We start from the raw sequence: 21674 nt of genomic DNA, 5'->3' as shown, positions 1-21674 counted from the left end.
CTTTCCGTTCCGTTCTTTATCACATCTGTTTGTGCACGAACCCCCAGTCAGTTGTTTGTCATTGTATCCACCCCGTTCATTACCCCGGATTGTTCATACACACATACATACACTCGTACATACGTATCTGGAGTGTCGAGATATCAAAGAAGCAGCCCGTTTGCGAGCGGATGCCTGCTTATGTAAAACCAACGAACCGTTGACCTGCTTCTTTCCGCGCCGTGGGTACGTTTTCAGCAGCTGCATTCCTGGGAGTGAGTTTTTCTTTTCTTTTCGATGCTGAACTGCCAACTGCCAACTGCCAGTTAGTAGTTCGTCAAGTAGGTACGTGTACCTATTTGGGTAGTCGCTTGGAAAGAGCAGCAGTGCGAACGCCAGGAAGTAGCAGCAGCAGAGGCTGTGGTAGGAGTAGTGGCAGTTTAGCTACTTACTTATCAAGTACCTGCATTGCATGGCGAAATACCTGAGGACTCAGCATCTCCCAACAAAACAGTGCTATCCCACCCCCAAGCCCAGGATTCAAACTATAACTCGCTCTTCTCTCCTCTTCTCTCCTCTCCTCTCTTTTCTTTCTTCCTTTCTCTCCCTTTCATTTTTCCTTTCCTTCTGAGCCATCAATAATAATAAACCCCCAAACAGCGCCCGTCCTAGCATTATCGGCTCCCAAAAAGACGAAAAAGAAAAGAAATAAGAATAAAAAAGGTGCTGTCAGTTTTCTTCCTCACGTTACTTGTGGTCGACGTCATCCTAGTTTGTCTGCTTGAGCTTGCGTGTTTGTATGTGTATGCGTGTGTGGATGCTGGGTGCTTGCTGGATGCTTGCTGGGAACTTGCTTGTACCTTGTGCTTGTCGTCCCTCGTTTTCGCGCGTCCCGTTGCTGCCATTAACACCTTCATTTATTATCGTACGTCCGTGTACCCGAAACTCCTGCTAACTCTCCGGACCTCGTCCTTCTTCCCGCAGGAATTCATCGCCATATCTTCGCTCCTTTTTTCCCTTTCAAGTATACTTAGAATTCGTTTCCTATACCTTAAATCACCGCCAAAATGAAGCCTGCACATCTATACCCGGTTATGTCGGCCAAGCCACCATTCTCCGTGGAGGTTCCCGGCGCCACAAAAGTTGAAGGTGAAGGCATCCCGCGTAGACATCCTGCCGCCAAAGACGGTATCTGGGAGCGTCCTTCCGACGATGTCAATACCGTTTGGGACATCGTCGTTCGCAGTTCCCAAAAGTACGGCGATATCCGCTGTGTCGGTTGGAGGAAGTTGATTCAAATGCACAAGGAAACCAAGATGATCAAGAAATTCGTCGATGGAAAGGAGACCGAAGTTCCAAAGGAATGGGCTTACTTTGAAAAATCACCATTTGAATTTATTACCTACTCGCAATACCATGAACTCTGCAAGGACGTTGCCAGCGGTTTTGTTGCTCTTGGCTTAAAGAAGGGTGATAGAATACAGATTTATGCTGCGACTAGGTAAAAACCCCCTTCTACTCTTCCCCCTTGGATGCACGCTTGAAAGCGAATTTCGAAACCCGGAAAGAGATTCTGACATATTTGAACTTCTGTAGCGTACAATGGTTGTCAAGTGCTCACGGTGAGTCTAAAAATAACAAATCCGCTGTGAATCTGCTGGGCCTGAAGCTAATATACACTTTGTACAGCTGCCATGTCTCAAGGAATGGCCATCACAACAGCCTACGATACTCTCGGACAAAGCGGTCTTACCCATGCTCTTGTCGAAACCGGTGCTAAGGCTGTCGTTGTTGATGCACACCTCTTGAATAATCTTGTCGAGCCCCTCAAAACTGCGAAGGAGGTTTCCCTCATCATCTACAATGATGCCGATGCCGCCCCAAATCCAGAACATGTAGAGAAGCTCCAAAGTGCCCACCCACACCTTACTATCCTTTCTTGGGACGCTGTCAAGGCCAAGGGCAAGGAACACCCAGCCGAATCCAACCCCTCCGAATCTTCCGACCTTGCCTGCATCATGTACACATCTGGGTCGACCGGTACCCCCAAGGGTGTCTACATCAAGCAATCTAATGTTGTCGCCGCTAGTAAGTTCGAGAATTAATGCGCTTGGTGAAGGATTGAGACGCTAATTATACGATTTAGTTGCCGGCATTCACACCGCCGTTGGCGATTTTGTTGGTGGAGAAGATACTCTTCTTGCATACCTCCCACTTGCCCATATCCTCGAATTCGCATTCGAAAATGTTGTTCTTTACTGGGGTGGTACTTTGGGTTACGGTTCCATCCGAACCTTGACCGATGTCTCCATGAAGAATTGCGCCGGTGACATCCGTGAATTAAAACCCACTGTCCTCGTTGGCGTGCCACAGGTCTGGGAAACCGTCAAGAAGGGTGTTGAAATCAGAGTTAAGCAGCAACCAGCTTTTAGACAGAAGCTTTTCTGGGGTGCTATGTCCGCCAAGTCGTTCCTGTTGAATTCTGGTTTGCCAGGTACTAGTCTTCTTGATGCTGTGGTTTTCAGCAAGATACGCGAGGCCACCGGTGGTAGACTCAAGGTTTGCTTCAACGGTGGTGGTCCTTTGTCTAAAGAAACTCAGCATTTTGTCTCCATGGCTATTGCACCAATGATTATTGGTTACGGTTTGACTGAGACTTGCGCAAACGGGTGCATCATGAACCCCTACCAATGGACTAACACGACATTGGGTGCGCCTGTCGGTGCCGTTGAAATTAAGCTTGTTGACTACTTAGATGCTGGATACTCCACCGCTAGCAACCCGCCACAGGGCGAAATCTGGATCCGTGGACCGGCCGTCGCCGAAAAGTACTACAACAACGAGAAGGAGACGAGTGAAGCCTACTCCGACGATGGTTGGTTCAAGACGGGCGACGTCGGCGAATGGACTCCTAGTGGTCATCTAAAGATCATCGACAGAAAGAAGAATCTTGTCAAGACACTCCACGGAGAGTACATTGCTCTTGAAAAGGTAATAACTCCCCTCTTCACGGAAAAAAACCCCCCCTTTGAAAATGGTTTCTAATTTCTACAAATTCTAGCTTGAATCTATTTACCGATCCTGCTCGTACGTTCAGAACATCTGCGTCTACGCAGATACGCAGAAGGCCAAGCCTGTCGCTCTCATTCAACCTCATGAAGTCAACATCAAGAAACTCGCTGCCGATCTCAGTGTTGCAGGTGAACTCGAGACTATCGTCCACGATAGCAAGATTCAATCCGCTGTCTTGAAGGACTTGCTTGCTGTCGGAAGGCGAGGAGGTCTCGCTGGTATTGAACTCATCGATGGCGTCGTTATTGCTGACGATGAATGGACACCGCAGAGCGTACGTAGCCCCCTAAATTCCGCTATACCTCTGAAAACAAAGCTGACGATAATTATAGGGTCTTGTCACTGCTGCTATGAAACTGAACAGAAGAGGCCTAACTGACCACTACAAAACTGAGATTGATGCGGCGTACAAGAAGGCAGGCAACTAAATTAAGCTGAGGAAATAGACGTACACTTCTTTTGTTTGCTTGTTTGCTTGTTTGTTCTTTTGGCCTTCTCATTTCCTCTTTCTATTTCTTTCCTTCATGGCCTTTTTAATGATTGGTATTCATTGTTATTATTCCTTTCCCGTTTCACTGTGCTTCGATATGGTGTCATGATATCTTTACTTTGATGGGCTTTTTTTTTTTGGTAATATTCTGTGGTTTATGTCAGACTCTCTCTATTTTTTCTTGCAGTACGAACGCAAAGATGGTTATCTCATCTCATTCTTCCTGCTGTCTGTTATTCTATGTATTATTGGGAACTCGAAGAGGTGGACAAATGCTATAAGAAACAAATTCAAATACTAGTTTTCCCTATGATGTTCTTTCTCTAATCTAATCACGACCTACGATAAATAAAAAATAATAAAGAAGAGGAGAGGAAAAGAATGCATTGATGCCCTGTGCATGCATGTAGCCTCGTCTCGAAATTGCATCATAAACCGCATGTATATATACCTATATAGGGACTTAAGTAGTATATATATATATGCACATAGGTACCTATCTAGTCTGCCCAATCCCCCCAACGTCGAACAACTACGCATTTAGCTGCTCGGAAATACTTAATATGTTAAACACTCATATGAAAGAATCCATTTAATCCACTCGCTCATTTATGGACATTTCACGTCGTTCCCGAGGGATACACAAAGAGAAATAGTAGAAGGAAAGGCCATGAATTAACATCACAATCGCCTGCATGTCTAGAAGCGGGCATCTTTCATTCTTCGCCGGGTATGAACGCAACGGTCTTTCCAGGCGCTCGTTGAGTAGCAAAAAGAGGGGGAAAATCAAAAGAAGAAGAAAAGGAAGAGAAGGGATTTACAAGAAGTAATAGTAAAGTAGTGTAATGATTTAGATAGGATAACGAAAGGTAGTTTGAAAACATAAGACCTGAGCTTTTCGTTTTTTTGACGCCCCAACCGTAAAGACATATGCAGAGACCTTGAAAGGAAAAGAGTAAAAGTGTTTACGGGGTTGGAGCGGTCCCTGAGGAGAGCGTGTTATCTGGGAGCGAACCGAAACCACCCCCAAAGAGACCGAGCAAGGGGTACTACAAGTAATAAGGGAAAATAATAGCTTCGTAAATCAAAGGGAGCTCTTGAAGGACCCAAACGGGGATATCAGGAAAAACAACCGCCCAAAAAGTAATGAAACTCCGAAAGAAAAAAAAGGAAAGAAAAAAACGAAGAGAAAGAGAAAAGAAAAACTCCAGGCCACCGTAGAAGGTATCTAAGTTCGTGGACAATAAACAATAGACGGCAATAAGGGAGACGAATATTCCATCAAATCCACCTCCGAGCATCATTTCATCTTCTAGGGCGATTCAAGATCCTCAAGCCCCATTCGCTAAGATATTAGCGTTTGGAGGATCAAGGTCCATCACCGCTGTAGACTCCGCGGGGGTAGAAGATCGAGCGCCATTAACCTCAGGTTCACTATCTACAACAGTGGATAAATGGTTCGCCGTGGGGCCAACCTTGTCCTTCTCAAGAGACTCTGCTTTCTTCCTTGTGTAGTCACTCAGGCTCATCTTCTTGCGGCCAGTAGAAGGTGCTGGAGGTGTTGGCAACGTTGACTGTGTTGTGTTTGCAGGTGCCGGAAGACTAGGCGTCTGAGGTTGGAAAGGGGATATCGGTGAAGTCGAAGATGCTGAAGGAGTGGATAGTACCTGCTTTGTAGTGTTCTGTGGGGGAATATTGACACTAGGCAACGGCGGCGTTGGAGGTAGTTGAACAGAGAGGGGGGTTTTTGATGCCGATACGACAGCTGGGGTAATATTATCGCCACTAGCATCACTGTCTGCAAGAGGCTTAGTCGCAATATCGACATCCATCTCTGCCATGTTGGTTTGCTCTGACTGCTCGGATTTTATTTCGAGGAGAGGGGTTAGGGGCGATGTGGTCTGTTGAGCGCTGGCTTCATCGTCAGCCATGACAACATCTCCATCAGAAACGGTGGTGGTGGCCTCTTTTGGTGAAAACTCTTCTTCTTTGACGATGGAGAGTTGGCTCTTCAAGGCGTTCTCACGCTGTGCACTTTGTGCCCGGAACTGTGCCAAGATCCTCATTTTTCGACTGGTTGGGAGTGAGTGGATAGGAGCACGGGTGGTGATGTCAACATCGGTTTGTACACCGCCGTCGACATAAGATACTTTCGGACCAAGTCGGGGTGGCGATGTCCCATTGACCTGCTTGCCGGGGCTGCTCTGATTGGAGTTCAATGCCTTGTTCGGCCCCGTGGCCTGTCCAACAGCCGAAGGAGCTGCTATTGGTCCTGGCTCTGCAACGGGTTTGGGTAATTTCTCCGGAAAATCTAATGTAGAAGCTGATTGGACCGATGGTGGTAGCCCAGAACGTTTTACTCGCTTCCCCCTGTTATGCGATGACTCTGGATTGGTTAGTTTCTCGATGAGATTGATAGTATCCTTCATTTTCCGAGCCTCTCTTGCGGATGAATTCTGGTCTGTTATCACGCTGCTTTGTGTGATATCAGCAGTGATATAAGTCGGAGTTCTGTCTCTACTCTCAGACTTGCGATGGGATGACGTGCTGGATGAGCGGCGTTTATATTTTGCTTCGGGATCGTGCTTCTCAGGGCTCATTTCCCGACCGGTGGAATTAGATTCGTGCATCTCCCGCCAGCGACGCTTAGTCCCCGACTTGGACACCTTTTTCGATTTTCCGACCGGGGCATCCCCTTTTAGTCTTGCCATTAAGCATACATCGCTATCAGGACAGGCGCATTCACCGACAGTAGCTGTGACCGTATCGGCCCAAGTCTTCATCCTTTGTACCAACTCGGGTTCGAGTTCTTCGACCGTGGCGGCATCGTCCAATAATCTTGCGAATGGGAGGGTATTGTCCCACTCCCAGCCGATGGTGAGTTCGGCACCACGCTCTATGGGTTGGCTCGTGTATAGAGCGAATTTCAGGTCGGTACCGTCGATGACCATAGTCTCAAACTTGAGGTTGGGTCGGCAGCTCCTCCGTACGAAACGGGCTTCGGAACCGCATCGCCTTGCGTCGATATAGATCGGGAGCTGGGGGTGAAACAGGACGAAAGCCTTAGGGTGACGTATCCTTCCGTACTGGTTGAGAGTATCCTGAATGTAACTGGTTTTCGATCCGATCTCGCCGACGTATTCAATGACAAATTGGTCCGCTTTGGAAGGTGTATCGGCGACTAGTCGAATGAGGGGGAGGCCGATGGAAGATAGTTCTTCTGGTGATGATACATATCTCACAGTGTGCCCGGAAGGTATCAGTTCGTGGAATTCAGAACTTGAGTATCTTCGAGGGATACATGGGAGCGAGGCATCCGTGGTTTTGGTACGGTTATTGACAGCATCGTGGGTCCAGGTCTTGATCTTGTGGTCAACCTCGGGAGAAACTATGGTGTTACATGTAATAGGACTGTATTCCTTGGTGTATACTGACGGTGGGACCTCAGAATCAGAACCAAGTTCCCGTTCCATGCTTGGGCTCTTCCCTGTCGGCGAGTGTTCATCGGGAGAGGCGGATGTATCTGGTAGGTTCGTGTGTGCTTGTGTGGATATTTGCCGCTGCCGTCCTCTCGATTTTCCGGCAGGGTGGTCTTTAGGGGTTTGGAGTTTGTGTGATGTACTTTCCGAATAACTTCTCGAATGACCGGCACCGTTAGTGTCACGCCTTCGATGAGAAGCCCCGGTTCCCCGTTTGGCCTGGGTTTGGGTCTTCTTCGGACCGCCGCCAATTTCCTTCAACTGGTATTCTCTCGCCCTTGTGATATCGGCCTGCGTCAGATCCCGGACTTCGCAATAGTAGCAGATGAAGGTCTCCGGGACACTATTCTGGTTTATATTGACACAACGCGCGTGCTGCCAGTGAAGGCATCTCTCACACTGTATTGTGAAACCATCATCGGAATCGTAGCCGCAAAAACAACGGATTTCGCTTGCCGTGTTGACATTTGGAAGATCGGAGACGGAGACGGAATTTCGAACGGTAGAAGGCGGATTCGATGGGGTGGGGGATGGACGCGAGCCATTTGTGAGAACCTCATTCATTTCTAGCTTAAATGAAGTCCTCCTCGTAAGGAAACACGATAAGAAGAGAGGAGCAGAAGTTGTTCAGGATTATATCAACCGGATGATCATCCTCAGTGTGGGATATAGAGAGGGTACGAGCGGGAAAGGGAAAAAAGAGAGAGAAGTGACGGATCGAGAGAAACGATACAGCCTATGGCTCCCTGCGACTTATTACTTTATTAGTATTGTATTTTACTTTTATCTTTCCTATCTCTCTCTCTCTCTCTCTCTCTCTCTCTCTCTCTCTCACTTTTTCTCTCTCCCTCCGAGGCAAAGGGGCGGCTTGTGAAGCCTATCGGTTGGGTCGATTTCTTTGCTTATCACGAGGAGAATTCCTAGCGATATCGAGAGTCGAAAGGTATTTACAGAATTGGTTGGCAAAGTTATCTTGTCGGGCCAGTGTTTTGCGCTTCCTTTGACGAACGTTTATGTAAGGAGATTTCGGGCTGTCTGTGCGTAGAGTCGCCGAAAAGGATGAACGTTGACTCGAACCAAAACAAAGAGGCGGCTGAGGCGATAAGGAGTAGACGACGGATCCAATGGAGAATAGAGAATCTAGACAACAGTCGAGAGGGGTGGAAGTCAGTATAAGAAAAGTAGCCGAGGAGAGTATGAGAGTGAGGCTGGTTTCGAAACGGCGAAGGTGTCGAGATTGGAAGGAAACAAAAACAGTCGCGGGGGGGGATGAGGATGGAAGGACAGACCGGAGCAAAAGAGAAGAGGCGAGACGGAGGGGAGGCAAGAATTGAGATTGGTTTCGGCGACGACTGAAGGTATTTAGAGCGGTGGAGGGGTTCCTGAGGGTGAGACGACAGACGGGCGGCGGCAAGTGACGATGGGAATAGGTGAGTGTGTGTGATGGTGGTGGTGTGGTGATGATGATGATGGAAGAAAGAAGCTTCTGAGGGAGAAAGAGAGGAAGGAGGGAGGAAACCACAGCGGACTGACTTACTTTCTCAGCCAGCCAAAGCCAGCCAGCCAGAACCAGCCAGCCAGCCAGAGCAGACGGACAGAACGGACAGAACAGACAAAACGGACAAGACTGAACTGAACCGAACTGAACTGAACGGGATTGAACCAGAGCGGGAACAGAACAGAACAGAACAGAACAGACAAAACAAAACAGGCACACCGAAGAGAACAGAACAGGCACACATACACATACACAAAAAGAAAGAGAGGGAGAAGGGAGAGATAAACAGGGAGAAAGAGAGGGCGGGAGGGAGCGAGAGAAAATCGTTTGTCAGACTGGATAATGTGTTGTTGTGTTGCGTAGTGTTGCGTATGGAGTGTTGTGTTGAGGCTGTCAACACATTTAGATAGTTTCCAACTGTTGTCTCCACTTGGTAGGTGTGTGCGGGTGCGTGTGAGTGCGAGTGTGAGTGTGAAGGACATGCACACCACAGACCCGCCATCTCAAGATGGGTTTTAGTGTGTCCTTCGTGCTTCGAACCATGCTGACGGTGGAGTGTATGTAGCCTCTCCTTATCTATTCTCACTTTTATTTTTATTTTATTTTTATTTTTCCCCCTTCCTGTTGGCACATCCCAGGTTAAGCACGGCAGAAGAGTAAGAAGGAGGTATTATTGGGAGGAGAGGAAAGGAAGTTATGTCAAAGGATGAGTTAAGAGGAAGGGAAGGGAAGGGAGAGAAAAAAAAAAAAAAAAAAAAAAACTTTTTTTGGTGATGATTATCCATTTCAACCGTCACCACTTCCATCATATCAGTCGGTATGTCCTTGAGTACTGTACTGTACTGTACTTTACCGTACATATACAGACTTACCTAGGTAAGGACATACATACAGAGGAAGAGAAAATAGAGAAAGAGAGGGTCCGAGAGATGGCCCGGAGAATTGGAGCGGTTAAGGCTGCACAGTGTCGGGTGGTGACTTGACTATGTTACCATGCATCCGTTCCATCTGCTGCTGCTGCTTCACCAGGCACAGTACACTACTCACTTACATAAAGGAGTATGCCTGTGTATCCTCCTGTGGAGTACTAGAGGTAGCAGGCACTGTGTATGCACTGTCGCTTGCCCTGGGAATGCAACTGGCATGTGGGAACCGATGTAGTCATCATTCTTTTAAGGAAGACCGATAAGTACTAAGGCAGTCGACGAAAGCACCCATCTTTCGAACTTGCATGGGACCAAGCCGTTTCCAGATTGGTGTGATGCAAGAGAACACCCCGATCCTTGCAACTTCTTTCCCTTGTCGGCGGCCGTTGTTTGGGGCAGGATAATCGAGATATCGATGCAAATGTTGATGGGGAGAATAGAAGCTGTTGACTTGAACATCCGACATCCGTCAATATACCTATACTTAAGTAGTAGGTAAGTAGGTAAGTATATATAATATATATAAGGTATAAGGTGTATATAGGACATCTACCCTTATATAATAGAAGGAAGATAGGTACTTATGTAAGTACTTACTTACCTACAGACATACAGGCATATCGATATCATATACAGGCATGTAGAATCTATATCGAATGGACTGGCTATTAATTATTTACTTACCTCATATCAAGTCCTGGGAAACTGCGGGTTTTATATTTAAAAAAAATAATATGAGTCGGCCGGTCGAGCTCTCCCGTTTGGTAGCTTAGCTTGGTGCAGAATAATGCCTGCTCGTTGGTCACATTCTCTGTTTGCCCGCCCGGCGGTCTCCCAAAAATGGCTGGGAGTCTCAGCCTGCGCTGTGCTATTTCATCATCGCCAGGCCAGCCCAAACTAGAACTTCCTCTTCATCCTTCTCTTCTCTTCCCTTCCCTTCTCCCTCTCTCTCCCTTTCTCCCCTTCTCGAATATACTTAAAGTCTCATTCTTGAGTATCGTCCTACTTCGTATTCTTTAGAGTCGAGCGAAGCCATCGCGGAAGAATTTGGTTTTTATTTCTCCTCCTCCGTATCGTTGAATTTGGTTTCTTAAAGTGCTTCCTGTTGTAAAACAGACCGGCGTCACTCCGAAATCGCCACCACATTAGACCATCGTCATCATCATCACCACTACCACCATGAAGTTCTCAAATGTCGTCACTCTTTTGGCCGCTGCCTCCTCTGCCTCTGCCTTTGCTATCGACCTTGGGCAGTCTCCCATCGGGAGTTTTGATGAACCCGTCAGCTGGGATGCCACCATCCCCGGCGGCTCTCCAATCGTTCACTGCTCAGACCCAGCCACAGACCTGGTAAAAATTGACAGAATTTACATCAACCCAAACCCGCCTGCTGTGTTAGTACTCTCTTCGTGAACTCTGCACTCAAATTAAAATCTTTGGGTACTAACATTTGTATCCCACCGTTCTTTTTGGTTTTTCTTCTCAAAAAAAACAGTGGTAAAACATTACACTTGGAGGCTTCCGGTGAAGTAAAGAGACGCATCGAAGAGGGCGCTATAATGAAAGTAGAGGTTAAACTTGGCTATATCACCCTTATCAAGCAGACTCTTGATTTCTGCTCCAACCTCGAAAAAGCCAACACCACCGTCAACTGCCCAATCGAACCAGGTCCGTTGAAAATTGTCAAGGATCAGGACCTCCCAAAGGAAATCCCACCAGTATGCTCGTTCCCTCCAAGTTATGATAACTTGGATCATTGTAAAACCACAGTAATTCGAGACTAACATGTATACAGGGTAAATTCAAGGTTACAGCCGAGCTCTATACTGAGAAAGAGGACGGCGACCTTATTACTTGCTTGCACGCAGAAGTGACCTTTGCCCGCCGCTAAAGACACCTCGACAGAACTCTTCCATTGGCTATATCCGAAATAGCGTGTGCTATTCCAACCAGTTTGGTGTTCATCATTATCATCATCAATTGTTTTTCTATGGCTGTAGCGTCCGACATTAATCGTGGCATCCGCGTACATTTAATTTCAGCCGAAACAGATTGCACGGGCTTTGTTTCTTTCTTCCTTTGGTTGCTTTTTTTCTTCTGTTAGCTGTTAAGTCCTGATATTTGCGGTGTACAACAATAGCCATTTGCTTGCTGGAGTATCTTGTGTCTGGTTTTTAATTGGCATGTAGAAGGTCTGTTGAGATTGGGTTTTGGTGCAACTTGAATGGGATGATATCAGTTTTACAAGCGTCTCAGGGATGTGGAATGATCATGCACCCCTTCATACAACAACTACAATTCACCCGTGGAAAGAGCTACATGTTTCGTGACCTGTAGTGATCCTAGATATATCATGTACGCTAGATACTAAATCATAGTATGAAGACCCAAGTTTCTATACAAAATAAGCCGAAAGCAGCCAACGAGGAAAGCATTGGCCCACCGAGCACCCTAGAGCATATATCGATCAATCGTCCTATTCCCCGAATAACTTCTTAACCCTCTTCAAGACGCTATCCTTCTCCGGGTCGTATGGGTGGTCTTTCGACGGGATCTCTAGGACGGCAGGGAACGCAGCTGTGTACATGTCGATTTTATATCGTATTCTCTCCGCAACCTAACACACCTCCCCTCCCTCGTGGCCCAAAGTTAGCCAAACTTCCCATAATTTCATTTTAGGGTATCGGTGGGGTATATAATGACGTACGTGCTGGTTGATAAGCAAAATACCGATATCTTTACGGCTCGTCATCTCATCAAACGCCTTTTCGATTTTCTCGATTTCTATTTTCGGGTCCACAACGAGGAAGTTCCGAGTGGCATTTGCGCCGGTCGTTACATGCTGTTATCATATTAGAATTTCGCCGGTTTGGCAGTGGGTCTATTTACAACCGGTGGGCGAGACGTACACCGATTCCAGCCAGTAGAAGCCCAGTTACTGTATCCTACGGTTGATACTGTCAGTCAGCACATATGTTTATACTAAAGGCCGTCAAACCCCCAGGGATAAAACCCTACCTCATCTCCAATGACCGCCAGAAAGTTCCTATCCTTATAAGATGACGGTGCAGCCATCGCGAAACGATTCCTCGAGGTTGATGTTGTTGCGTAAGTAGGATAGCTTAGATCAAACTTCCCGCCATTGAACACCAACCTGACTAAATGCCAAGCCTTTCGACCATGAACGAATGGCGACCTGTGAGGATTCAAGCGGCGATAGCCTGGGTTAAACTCCGGCCGATTATCCGGGTTACTATGAATAAAAGATTTCCTCCCATAAACTTCAATCTTTTCTTTTTTATTTCTATTCTTTATCTTTCAAATTTCAAGTATTGCCATCCCGAAGGTACTTATATCTAATATTGACTTGGTAAACACTGAAACCAAGGACCTCTGAAAAAATACCACGGACTCAACGCATAGAAAAAAACAAATATCTCCATGTCTGTAACAACGTACCAGTCCCAGCATCAGAACATCGAAACGAAGCAAGAGGAACGTGAGGAGAAGAACAGGCAAGACCACGTTCCACCAAATTCTACCAAATATACACATACATCTGAAAACGCCTACTCAGTCTTCACATTAGCTCAAAAGAAATGGATTGTATTCCTCCTAACACTATTCGCCTTTTTCTCCCCTTTCAGTTCGACAGTCTACCTCCCTGCCCTCCTACCGGTGCAGCAGGAACTAAAAATAACTACAACGCAGGTCAATTTATCTCTCACAACTTATTTAATATTTCAGGCCATTGCTCCGACTCTTTCAGGGGAGCTATCTGACACACTAGGTCGACGCCCAGTATATCTCCTTACTTTCATTGTATACGTCGGCGCATGTGCCGGCCTCGCTGTCCAGAAGAGTTTGGCCGCCCTATTGATATTGAGAATGCTTCAAAGTAGCGGCAACTCAGGTACATCCTATGTATGCTGTGTTATTGATGGTTGCACGTGCTAAACAATCTATTCAGGTACCGTCGCCATCGCCTTTGGCACGCTGGCAGACTTCACCACTCCAGCAGAAAGAGGTTCATATATGGGCTTTATGAACTCGTTTCCCCTCTCTTCGCCTGCGTTGGGTCCCGTTATTGGGGGTGCAATAGCTAAATCTGCCGGCTGGAGGTGGATATTCTGGTTTCTCGTGATATTCTCGTCATTGGCACTTATCCTTATGTTCTTTGCCTTCCCCGAGACAAACCGTAAAGTTGTAGGGGATGGTAGCATTCGCCCCCCGGTTTTAAATAGAGCGATCTTGGAGAAATTGGTAAGTCCGAAGGAGAGTTGGGCTCTAAGAAGTGAATATGCTTCAGCCAGAAGAAAGAGAACTCTCAAGGATATGGTCCCAAACCCGCTTCGGAGCATTTTGATAATATTCAACAAGGATGTCAGTATCATACTCCTGGTTATGAGTATATTCTATGCGGCATTCTATGCCGTAATGGCTAGTCTCCCAAAGCTTTTCTCAGAAATATACGGATATAACGAGCTCCAGATTGGATTGTGTTACCTTGCGTTTGGTACGGGTGGCATTATTAGCAGTATCGTGACAGGGAAAATCATTGATAGAGATTTCCAGACAGTGGAGAAAAAAGCGGGAATAAAATTTGATCGGAGGAAGTTGGAAAACGTGGGTGAATTCCCGTTAGAGGAAGCAAGGCTGAAGAGCATTTGGTATGCAATGGGGTTGTGTATTGCGGCTATAATTCCATATGGGTGGGCTCTATCTAGGAAACCGGTTAGCCAGCTACCCCATTGGACTACTTGAGTGAGAATTTAAACCATCAATGCGCCTAACTCCATGATGTATCTATGGTAGCATGTTGTGGTTCCTCTAGTCCTCCAGTTCATCATCGGTGCCTCAAATGTCAGCGTCATCAGTGTAAGTGCTCCCTGAGGCATGTTTATCGGGGTTTAGCTAACTGAAAATATTCATTTTTAAAAATGAATAAGATAATTTCGGTTTTCCTAGTCGATCTTTATCCAACTGCGCCTGCTACGGCTACGGCTTCCGGAAACCTCTGCCGCTGCATGTTTGGTGCCATTTCAACTAGTTTTATTGAGATAATGATAACTAAATTAGGAGTGGGCTGGACGTTCACTATCTGGGGCACGGCATGTTGTATTTGTTTCCCCTTGCTGATGATAGAAAGACGATGGGGGTATAAGTGGAGGTTAGCAAGATTCGAGGACTTGGTGAAAAAGAAAGAACAGGAACGCCCCCAAAACGAGGCAAGCACCACGGCCTGAACCGGCATAATATAATGCGATAGTCATCTGGTGCCTAATAAGAAAAGAGGAAAAGCGGGCACTCTTCAAAATACCGGATGGGGATGAATCGGATACAGGTCTCTAACGTCATATCAGTGGGACTTGTCAATGGTTGGCAAGTTGTCATGAGATTGGATCAGGGTGGAGATCAGCTTAGAAATTAAACCTGATAGAGGTTAATCCCTTGCATGTGGTGGCTTCTCTTGCAATTCTAATGGTACATAACTAGAAAGTACAACGCCTAGGAGAGAGAAAAGAAAGGAACGAAAGGAAGAAAGGAACGAAAGAAAGAAAGCCCATAGTTTCCAAACGCCAATTATGATGGTTGTCTCCATGTATCTAAACAAACTAATGCACGCAAGCGCCTGTTCATCAAGGATATCTATCTTTATCCCTTCGCCCAGGATGACCCAGAATAAACCCCGTTAAAAGCAGAGCAAAGAAAAGGATATCAGTAGCTGCAAAGAATAGAGTGTTACGCCGGTACCATTTTTTGAAAATTCTGGTATAAGAATGGTAGGAGCGCCTCCACTAGTTAGCTGCTCCCCCGACGGTAAGTTTGAGTTCATGAGCCCTCTTGTCTAAAGCTTCAGCAACCCAATCCTTCATGAAGGGTGTCTGGACACGCTCTGCTACGTGGAAAAACTCTTCAAGCTCAAGATTGTGGGCTCTTTCATATTCTATTGTTTGAAGAATGAGCTCATAGCGGTCGACTAGTGGCACATACACATTAGCAAGTCCAGTGATACATCCATCGTAGTATACATGAATACCTACCGTCTTTGACAAATATTGCTTCTGGACTTTGGCCCTGTTCGTATTCCTCCCAAATATCCATGAACTCGCGAGCTATGGATTTGGATATCGGAGCTAGTAAGGTTTGGGTCAAATACTCCATAGACTCTAATTCACGGCGATGCTTTTCCGCTAGACAGAAGGATAGGAAGGGGTGTCAGCTATTGTGCTATAATAACCGTGAGGAATACGTCTGGGGAGACCAACATTTCTCAACGCCGTCAAGGGGGGTGATGTCGCCCACCAAGCACTCTGCCATATCGTGAACAATGGCCATCTTGATGCACTTGTCCTTTTGAATCGTAGAGTCTGGGCAAAGCATCGTAATGACTGACATACGATACATATGGTCCGCTATGCTTTCTACACGAATGTCACAGCTAATTTTAGCAACGATAAATCGTTTTACCGGTTTGGTAGAACAGCCTGTACCTCCAACTATGCCATGCCTTTTCCACCCTTCGCGGGCGTTGGTCTTGAGCCGTTCTATTACATGGAGAAATGCGATTGGCGAAGACGATGAGCTGCTGGGAGGCGTGGGTAATGGATTAAGAACTATGGCACAGTCAGCGATAACGTGTTTTTTAGACGTATGAAGACCGGGTTAGAAGGTAGCTAGATTTATTTGGAACTTGCCTTTAGAGACAGACCATGTGTCCTTGTGGTCGATCGCTGGATGCCAAAATGTTAGCCGCAAACGTTATATATGAAGTCTCTGCATGCTAATGTTGGTTTGAAGCCGGCAAAAAGAAAGTACTTACCACCAATGCCTGCCTTAAGTGACATTACGGTTGTCGAGAACAAACGGATGTTTGATGAGAAAAGTCGAGGAAGACGTGACCTTGCGAGCATTTTTATACTTCTTACCTGGTACCCAGGTCTATTATTAAATATTTACTTAAGTACTTAAGTATATAAGACGTATGTAAGTGGAATGGGGGCCAGAATACCTCGCCTGCTTAAAGTGATAAACAAACGATGGGAAGATCTAATATGGGACGGGTCGAAACTTAATTCTGCACGTCACTGTCCTGCCCTGGGCTTGTTACCTACTGGGTAGGTGCCTCAGTACCTAGGATACTAGGTAGTTACTGGGGAGTTCCTGCAGACCAGGATCTCCTAAGCGACAGACCTCGCCAACAACAAACAACATCCATCCATCCATTTATTGTGCAACGTCCGACGTTCATGAACATTCACCACTGATTCATGATTTCATTCTATTCCGAAGAAAGGCCCATCCTCGAAAACCTGCCTGTGTATACGCAATGAAACACACGGCGGAAATCACACCCGTTGCCCTTCTACTCACAAATCTTCGGCTACTCGACCTCCCCGTCTACCAAGACCTACCTATCGATGATGAGACCTTCTCCTTGGGAAAGAACAAGAGCAGAGCGTTCGAGCTTATCGCCCACCACATCTTCGATCGATATGACCCGATCGAATCCAAATCCGTATATTATCCCTTGAAATCTTGACAACAGCGTTGAAACCTCATTAATTCTCTAATTTCTAGAGGTTTGCAGGGAATTGGCCAATATATGAACCTGCCCAGTCGAAGAATTTTCGCGCCGCTATTGTAAATTGGTTGAACGACCTCAAAAAAGCCGGTGCTTTGCATAATGCGATTATCATTCGTAAGAGCATGTTCGATGAGTGTCAAGGTGATCGATATGAAGAGCTCTTGCTATTCTTATCGACTATGGCCTTGAAGAAGGTCGTGCAGAGAGAACACAAGGATCACACCGGAGACTCGATAGGTGCGCCTGACTCTTGCTTTATGGCATCCATAATGCTTACCATGGGATGAAATCAGCTCTCGATGAAGCTCTGAGCACACACCCGGATCTCGATACAGTTAATATCCTTAACATTGCATACCAGAATTCTCTTCGAAACACGCTTCAGCACCGCTTTGTTGACAAGAAGAAATGGTTTTTAGCTTCAAGGAGGCTTGAAGAGCAGGATAGGCTGGTTTCTGAAAGGGAACAGGCGACTGCGATTGCCCGCGAATCAAGGAAAGGGCTCGGTATCAAAGAAAACGACATCACTTCTGTATGGGAGAAGAATTGGGTCGGTGATCAAAGCATCTACAAGCTACTACTACCAGATCGCGATGATGCAACGGAACGGGAACTATGGTCAAACGCCTCCTTTAAAAAATTGTTGCAAACTGGGTCTTTTAACAAGCCTTGCGCATCCGATGGCAGTGGCTCGACTGTGAAGACAATGGAGGACGCCGTGAAGGTCCACGAGAGCCGTTTAGCGCGCTGGAAAGAGTACAATTATCAATTCCTCAAGGAAAGGACAGGGTCTAAGAAATCACTTCCTGGAAAGAAAGTCAGTTTCGCAGCCGATGTGGGAGGAGGCCTCGGTGTGGACTTTAACAAACATCAGGTCAGACTAGAGAGAGCATAGACTACGATGCGTGGAGCTAATTTTCTGTTAGAATCTCCACGCTAGCGCCTTCACACTACAGGAAGGAACACAACTTCCTATCCCATCAACGGATGACGATTTTGGGAAACTGTTCAACAGTATGCGGAAGGAATTACAAACCATCCGAGTGTCTAGACGTAAACTTGGTACTTTGTCATATGCCTCGACGTATGGTGAAGGCGGGGACGAGGAGTCCGTAGCATCGGACGAGCAAAAAGATACCCCTATCCCGAAGGACATAACGGAAGAGGAAGCATTGAAACTACTAACATCCCACCTGCCCACGGATACCACCTCCAGGCCACTGCCAGGGTCCACGACTGTCAATACAGGGCACAACCAAACTAGAACAGCGTCAATGTCTAAAATACCACCCCGAGCTTCAACGCCTGAATTAGTACAACCAAAACCATCCCCAAAGCCATCCCCAAAGCCTCGACTGCGAAGCCCGCCTCCGCCTCCTAAGCCAATCGAACCGAGTGATGACCCGGAGGATAGCCTCGAGGATACTATCATGCGGGACCCCCCTTCTCCAGAAAGCCCGAGTGAGATCCCTTACATCGTTGAACCTTCCCCACAAAAACTCGGATCTCATCGTTTCGACGGGGAGTATTCCGTAGACGAATACATGGTGGAGAAGGTACAGTATCCACTGCCTATAGCCTTTCTCGAACCCCTACATAAGACTAACAATCATTTAGATGATCGCACAAATTGCGACTTCGGCTGATACTCCTGCACCAACCCGGACGCAGCGATTACACCCGAATCCTGTCAGGTCAAAGGAGGAGCTTGAAGCAGACCCATTCAAGTCTCGACCAAGGGTTGCATTAAGCCCCCCATTTACACCCCAGCCATCAAGGGATGACCATGGCGTGAGCTTAGAAACCCCGAGGGTTGGATTCCAGTCACCCGCGTTTGGTGAAAGTGACTATGACGAGTATGAAGATGAAGACGAGAGCAAAAATGAATCGCCTTCTAAGGGTAGAGGGGTCAAATATAGATAATCCCTGAGCTTACAACGGCGATATACTGTATTCTCGAGGCCTCGGAGTGTTTTCATAAATATTGTATTCATCAAATGGTAGATACGACGTAAAGAAAACATCTTGCCGCTACATAACGAGGAAGAAAGAAACCACAAAGCGTCTATGCTATGTCAAACCTAAAATGCTAAGAGATCTCAAAACATGAAAACAAGTGGCTCCAAATCACAGAGCCCATCGAAATAAACGAATCTCAACAGAGTTGTTGAGACATAGCTGTAGGCCACCGGACCTCTTAGCTGCAGAGGACCTGGCTTCGGGGAACGACGAAAAGTACTGAAATTGCCACACCAGCTTAAACCAATGCCGTTCCATATATCGGAAAACACGAATCTATGACGAAGTTAGGAAGGCGGGGGCCGAGCGAGGTAGACACCCAAGCCACCGACTAGTGTCATCACCACAGCGGCCCACCACCAAATATCGAGCCCAGGCGCGCCGTCTGGAAGCGAGTTTTTGAAATTCTCAATAGATCGCTTGATTTTGGCGGCCGTTGTAGGGGTCGAAGTCGGGAAGGGATTGAGCGTCGTAGTTGGAAGCATTTGGGGCGGCTTGTATGTTAGGTATCTATTGTTGAATTAGTATTCCATTTTCTCTCATGTGTCGAATGATCGGTCTACATACAATGGATTCATTGGTGCGCCATCAAATTTATACAGATTGAGTCGGAACTGGCCTCTGTAGTCGTCTTTAACGATATCCCAAGACTAACAGTTATATGATCTTGTCAGCGTGGCTATCATCTTCCGGTCATTTTTGGGGTCTTACCCTGTACAATTCTGTCTGATTATATCTAGTATAAATCGATTTCTTTTGCTTGCAAGGGTCGGACCATAGCTTTCTTCCATCGGAATCGAATGGGAACAAAACCATGGAGCCGTTATCGTAGAGGGTATATTTCCCATGCTGCCAGAGTATAATCGCATTGGGGCATTCGGGAGTCGTAGCTGCTCATAGATGTATGCGTCAGGCACTAGTCCATAATTACTTCATGATCGGTATCCAAACTAAGTCATACGATTTCCAATAACGACATATATGGCTTCTTCAAAGTATCCGTCATTTGTAAAGGAGAATGCTGTTCCGGGTAGTCTAGGCTCAATAAGCCGTTCTCCAACTGGGTCGTAGATATCCTAGATGGAAGGCGGTTAGCAAAAGAAAGAGAAGAAGGAGAAGGAAAGAATATTTATTTTATATTGCACATACCGGTCCAGTTACGACCGTCTCCGACTTTGATGTCCATGTGCCCTCAAGCGAAGTAACATTGGCTGCAGTCGTGTACCGGATCAACGAAGCAAGGAATGTCGAGGCCGCCGCTAGATTTACTCGCATTGTAGCTGCGCCGGAAAAACGATTGAAAGGACCGTATAGGATGCCGTAGATATAAATGATACTCGGAAAGCAGTACCCGTCGAATTCTTCTATCTCTTTACCTAACTTTTCAGTGTATCAAAGGGTAAGGAGTATTTGGGCGGATTTTGAGGTTGCATCGAGGTTTAGAATCGCATCAGGCAGAGATATTGCCAAGACACAGCGGGCAGCCAACGTGCTCCAGCCCCCCCGAACATTGGCCAGGCTCGTTCGTTACAGAATACATCTGCCAGGTACCGTTAAGTTCCCGGCTTGGCTTACCACCGAAAGCTATCTTATTTTGTTAGGTTGGCCGTTTGGTATTAAAAGACTATATTGATGCGATGCATATGAGCGTGTCAACCCTCACGATTATAAGAATGGCTACAAATGAAACCCTACGGAGTGCCAAACGAGAATTACGGGCTGCAGTCGCAAAACGACTCGATGCATTAGATACGGAATCCGTTCGAGAGCAATGTTAGCATCCTATTCGACCCGGTTCAACTTCGATTGGCATGCATGGCATGATAGTAAACCTAGTGCTAGGGTAGCTAATAGCTCTTCACTTGCTAGCTCGGGTAGTACTTTCCCTCCTAACCAGCTTGCCTGAGTATCGGCAAGCTCAGCGCATCAGCATATACCTATCCATGCCAACCGGCGAAGTCGACACGACGGCAATTGTGCAAGATGCGTTTGGGCAAGGTATGTCGGTAGCCGCTTCGGCTTTGTCTCACTCAGGCATATGGTATCACACTGTGCTGACAATATCGCATTTCTCAAGGGAAACGAGTCTTTATACCATTTACGCACAAAGCCATGCCCGCTCCCACACAGGGCGAAGACCAAAAACCTTCAGTCATGGATATGGTATCACTAGACTCCCCCGAGGATTACCAAGGACTCAAACGGAACAGTTGGGGGATCCCGACTCCAACGAAAAAATCTCTGGAAACCCGAGAGAATTGCATAGACGAATTGAGGGCTGGCAAGGCTGGTTTAGATCTGATTGTGATGCCTGGAGTAGCATTCGACGGCGGGGGCAGGCGTTTAGGTCACGGGAAGGGGTACTATGATTATTTTCTGAGAAGATATAGTGAGGAAGCCGGTGGGAAAGTGCCCTTCACAGGTCCGTACAATCAAGTCATTAAATTCCAGGATAATACTGAAATTTCAGAGTTTATAGTTGGAGTCGCATTGAAGGACCAGTTCCTAGACCCCCCAGCAAATGTTCCTGTCGGGGACAAAGACTGGCCCCTAGACGTAATAATTGTCGGAGATGGCTCGGTGGTTCGTCGATGATATGATGAGACCATATTCAGTGCAGCAA

At 46.6% G+C, this 21674-nt stretch overlaps 10 protein-coding genes across 10 annotated transcripts; 6 read left to right on the top strand and 4 right to left on the bottom strand.

The window, feature by feature from the left end:
- Positions 1-1046: 1046 nt before the first annotated feature.
- AOL_s00054g48 (uncharacterized protein) lies at positions 1047-3479 on the top strand (the record flags this gene model as incomplete). The annotated part of the gene is made up of 6 exons (XM_011121364.1): positions 1047-1480; positions 1576-1601; positions 1669-2067; positions 2126-2970; positions 3041-3325; positions 3384-3479. 6 exons carry the CDS (start codon positions 1047-1049, stop codon positions 3477-3479), a joined length of 2085 nt encoding a protein of 694 aa, XP_011119666.1.
- A 1393-nt stretch (positions 3480-4872) lies between these two features.
- Positions 4873-7584, bottom strand: AOL_s00054g47 (uncharacterized protein; the record flags this gene model as incomplete). The annotated part of the gene is made up of 1 exon (XM_011121363.1): positions 4873-7584. The coding sequence occupies one exon, from the start codon at positions 7582-7584 to the stop codon at positions 4873-4875; it is 2712 nt and encodes a 903-aa protein (XP_011119665.1).
- A 3039-nt stretch (positions 7585-10623) lies between these two features.
- On the top strand, positions 10624-11335 carry AOL_s00054g46 (uncharacterized protein; the record flags this gene model as incomplete). Its single annotated transcript, XM_011121362.1, has 3 exons — positions 10624-10838; positions 10940-11162; positions 11240-11335. 3 exons carry the CDS (start codon positions 10624-10626, stop codon positions 11333-11335), a joined length of 534 nt encoding a protein of 177 aa, XP_011119664.1.
- A 585-nt stretch (positions 11336-11920) lies between these two features.
- On the bottom strand, positions 11921-12519 carry AOL_s00054g45 (uncharacterized protein; the record flags this gene model as incomplete). The annotated part of the gene is made up of 4 exons (XM_011121361.1): positions 11921-12061; positions 12152-12286; positions 12354-12389; positions 12463-12519. The coding sequence occupies 4 exons, from the start codon at positions 12517-12519 to the stop codon at positions 11921-11923; spliced, it is 369 nt and encodes a 122-aa protein (XP_011119663.1).
- Positions 12520-12885: 366 nt separating this feature from the next.
- On the top strand, positions 12886-14208 carry AOL_s00054g44 (uncharacterized protein; the record flags this gene model as incomplete). The annotated part of the gene is made up of 2 exons (XM_011121360.1): positions 12886-13357; positions 13415-14208. The coding sequence occupies 2 exons, from the start codon at positions 12886-12888 to the stop codon at positions 14206-14208; spliced, it is 1266 nt and encodes a 421-aa protein (XP_011119662.1).
- Positions 14209-14384: 176 nt separating this feature from the next.
- Positions 14385-14690, top strand: AOL_s00054g43 (uncharacterized protein; the record flags this gene model as incomplete). Its single annotated transcript, XM_011121359.1, has 1 exon — positions 14385-14690. One exon carries the CDS (start codon positions 14385-14387, stop codon positions 14688-14690), a length of 306 nt encoding a protein of 101 aa, XP_011119661.1.
- A 552-nt stretch (positions 14691-15242) lies between these two features.
- AOL_s00054g42 (uncharacterized protein) lies at positions 15243-15852 on the bottom strand (the record flags this gene model as incomplete). The annotated part of the gene is made up of 3 exons (XM_011121358.1): positions 15243-15424; positions 15489-15638; positions 15714-15852. The coding sequence occupies 3 exons, from the start codon at positions 15850-15852 to the stop codon at positions 15243-15245; spliced, it is 471 nt and encodes a 156-aa protein (XP_011119660.1).
- A 922-nt stretch (positions 15853-16774) lies between these two features.
- On the top strand, positions 16775-18955 carry AOL_s00054g41 (uncharacterized protein; the record flags this gene model as incomplete). Its single annotated transcript, XM_011121357.1, has 5 exons — positions 16775-16963; positions 17026-17269; positions 17326-17906; positions 17959-18588; positions 18650-18955. The coding sequence occupies 5 exons, from the start codon at positions 16775-16777 to the stop codon at positions 18953-18955; spliced, it is 1950 nt and encodes a 649-aa protein (XP_011119659.1).
- Positions 18956-19338: 383 nt separating this feature from the next.
- On the bottom strand, positions 19339-20326 carry AOL_s00054g40 (uncharacterized protein; the record flags this gene model as incomplete). The annotated part of the gene is made up of 5 exons (XM_011121356.1): positions 19339-19561; positions 19619-19701; positions 19763-19941; positions 20013-20127; positions 20201-20326. 5 exons carry the CDS (start codon positions 20324-20326, stop codon positions 19339-19341), a joined length of 726 nt encoding a protein of 241 aa, XP_011119658.1.
- Positions 20327-20724: 398 nt separating this feature from the next.
- On the top strand, positions 20725-21646 carry AOL_s00054g39 (uncharacterized protein; the record flags this gene model as incomplete). Its single annotated transcript, XM_011121355.1, has 3 exons — positions 20725-20824; positions 20921-21049; positions 21129-21646. 3 exons carry the CDS (start codon positions 20725-20727, stop codon positions 21644-21646), a joined length of 747 nt encoding a protein of 248 aa, XP_011119657.1.
- Between the last annotated feature and the right edge of the window lie 28 nt (positions 21647-21674).

This window comes from Orbilia oligospora (assembly GCF_000225545.1).
Source record: "Orbilia oligospora ATCC 24927 unplaced genomic scaffold scaffold00054, whole genome shotgun sequence".
Lineage (NCBI taxonomy): Eukaryota > Fungi > Ascomycota > Orbiliomycetes > Orbiliales > Orbiliaceae > Orbilia > Orbilia oligospora.
This window is presented reverse-complemented; position numbering and strand designations above follow the sequence as displayed.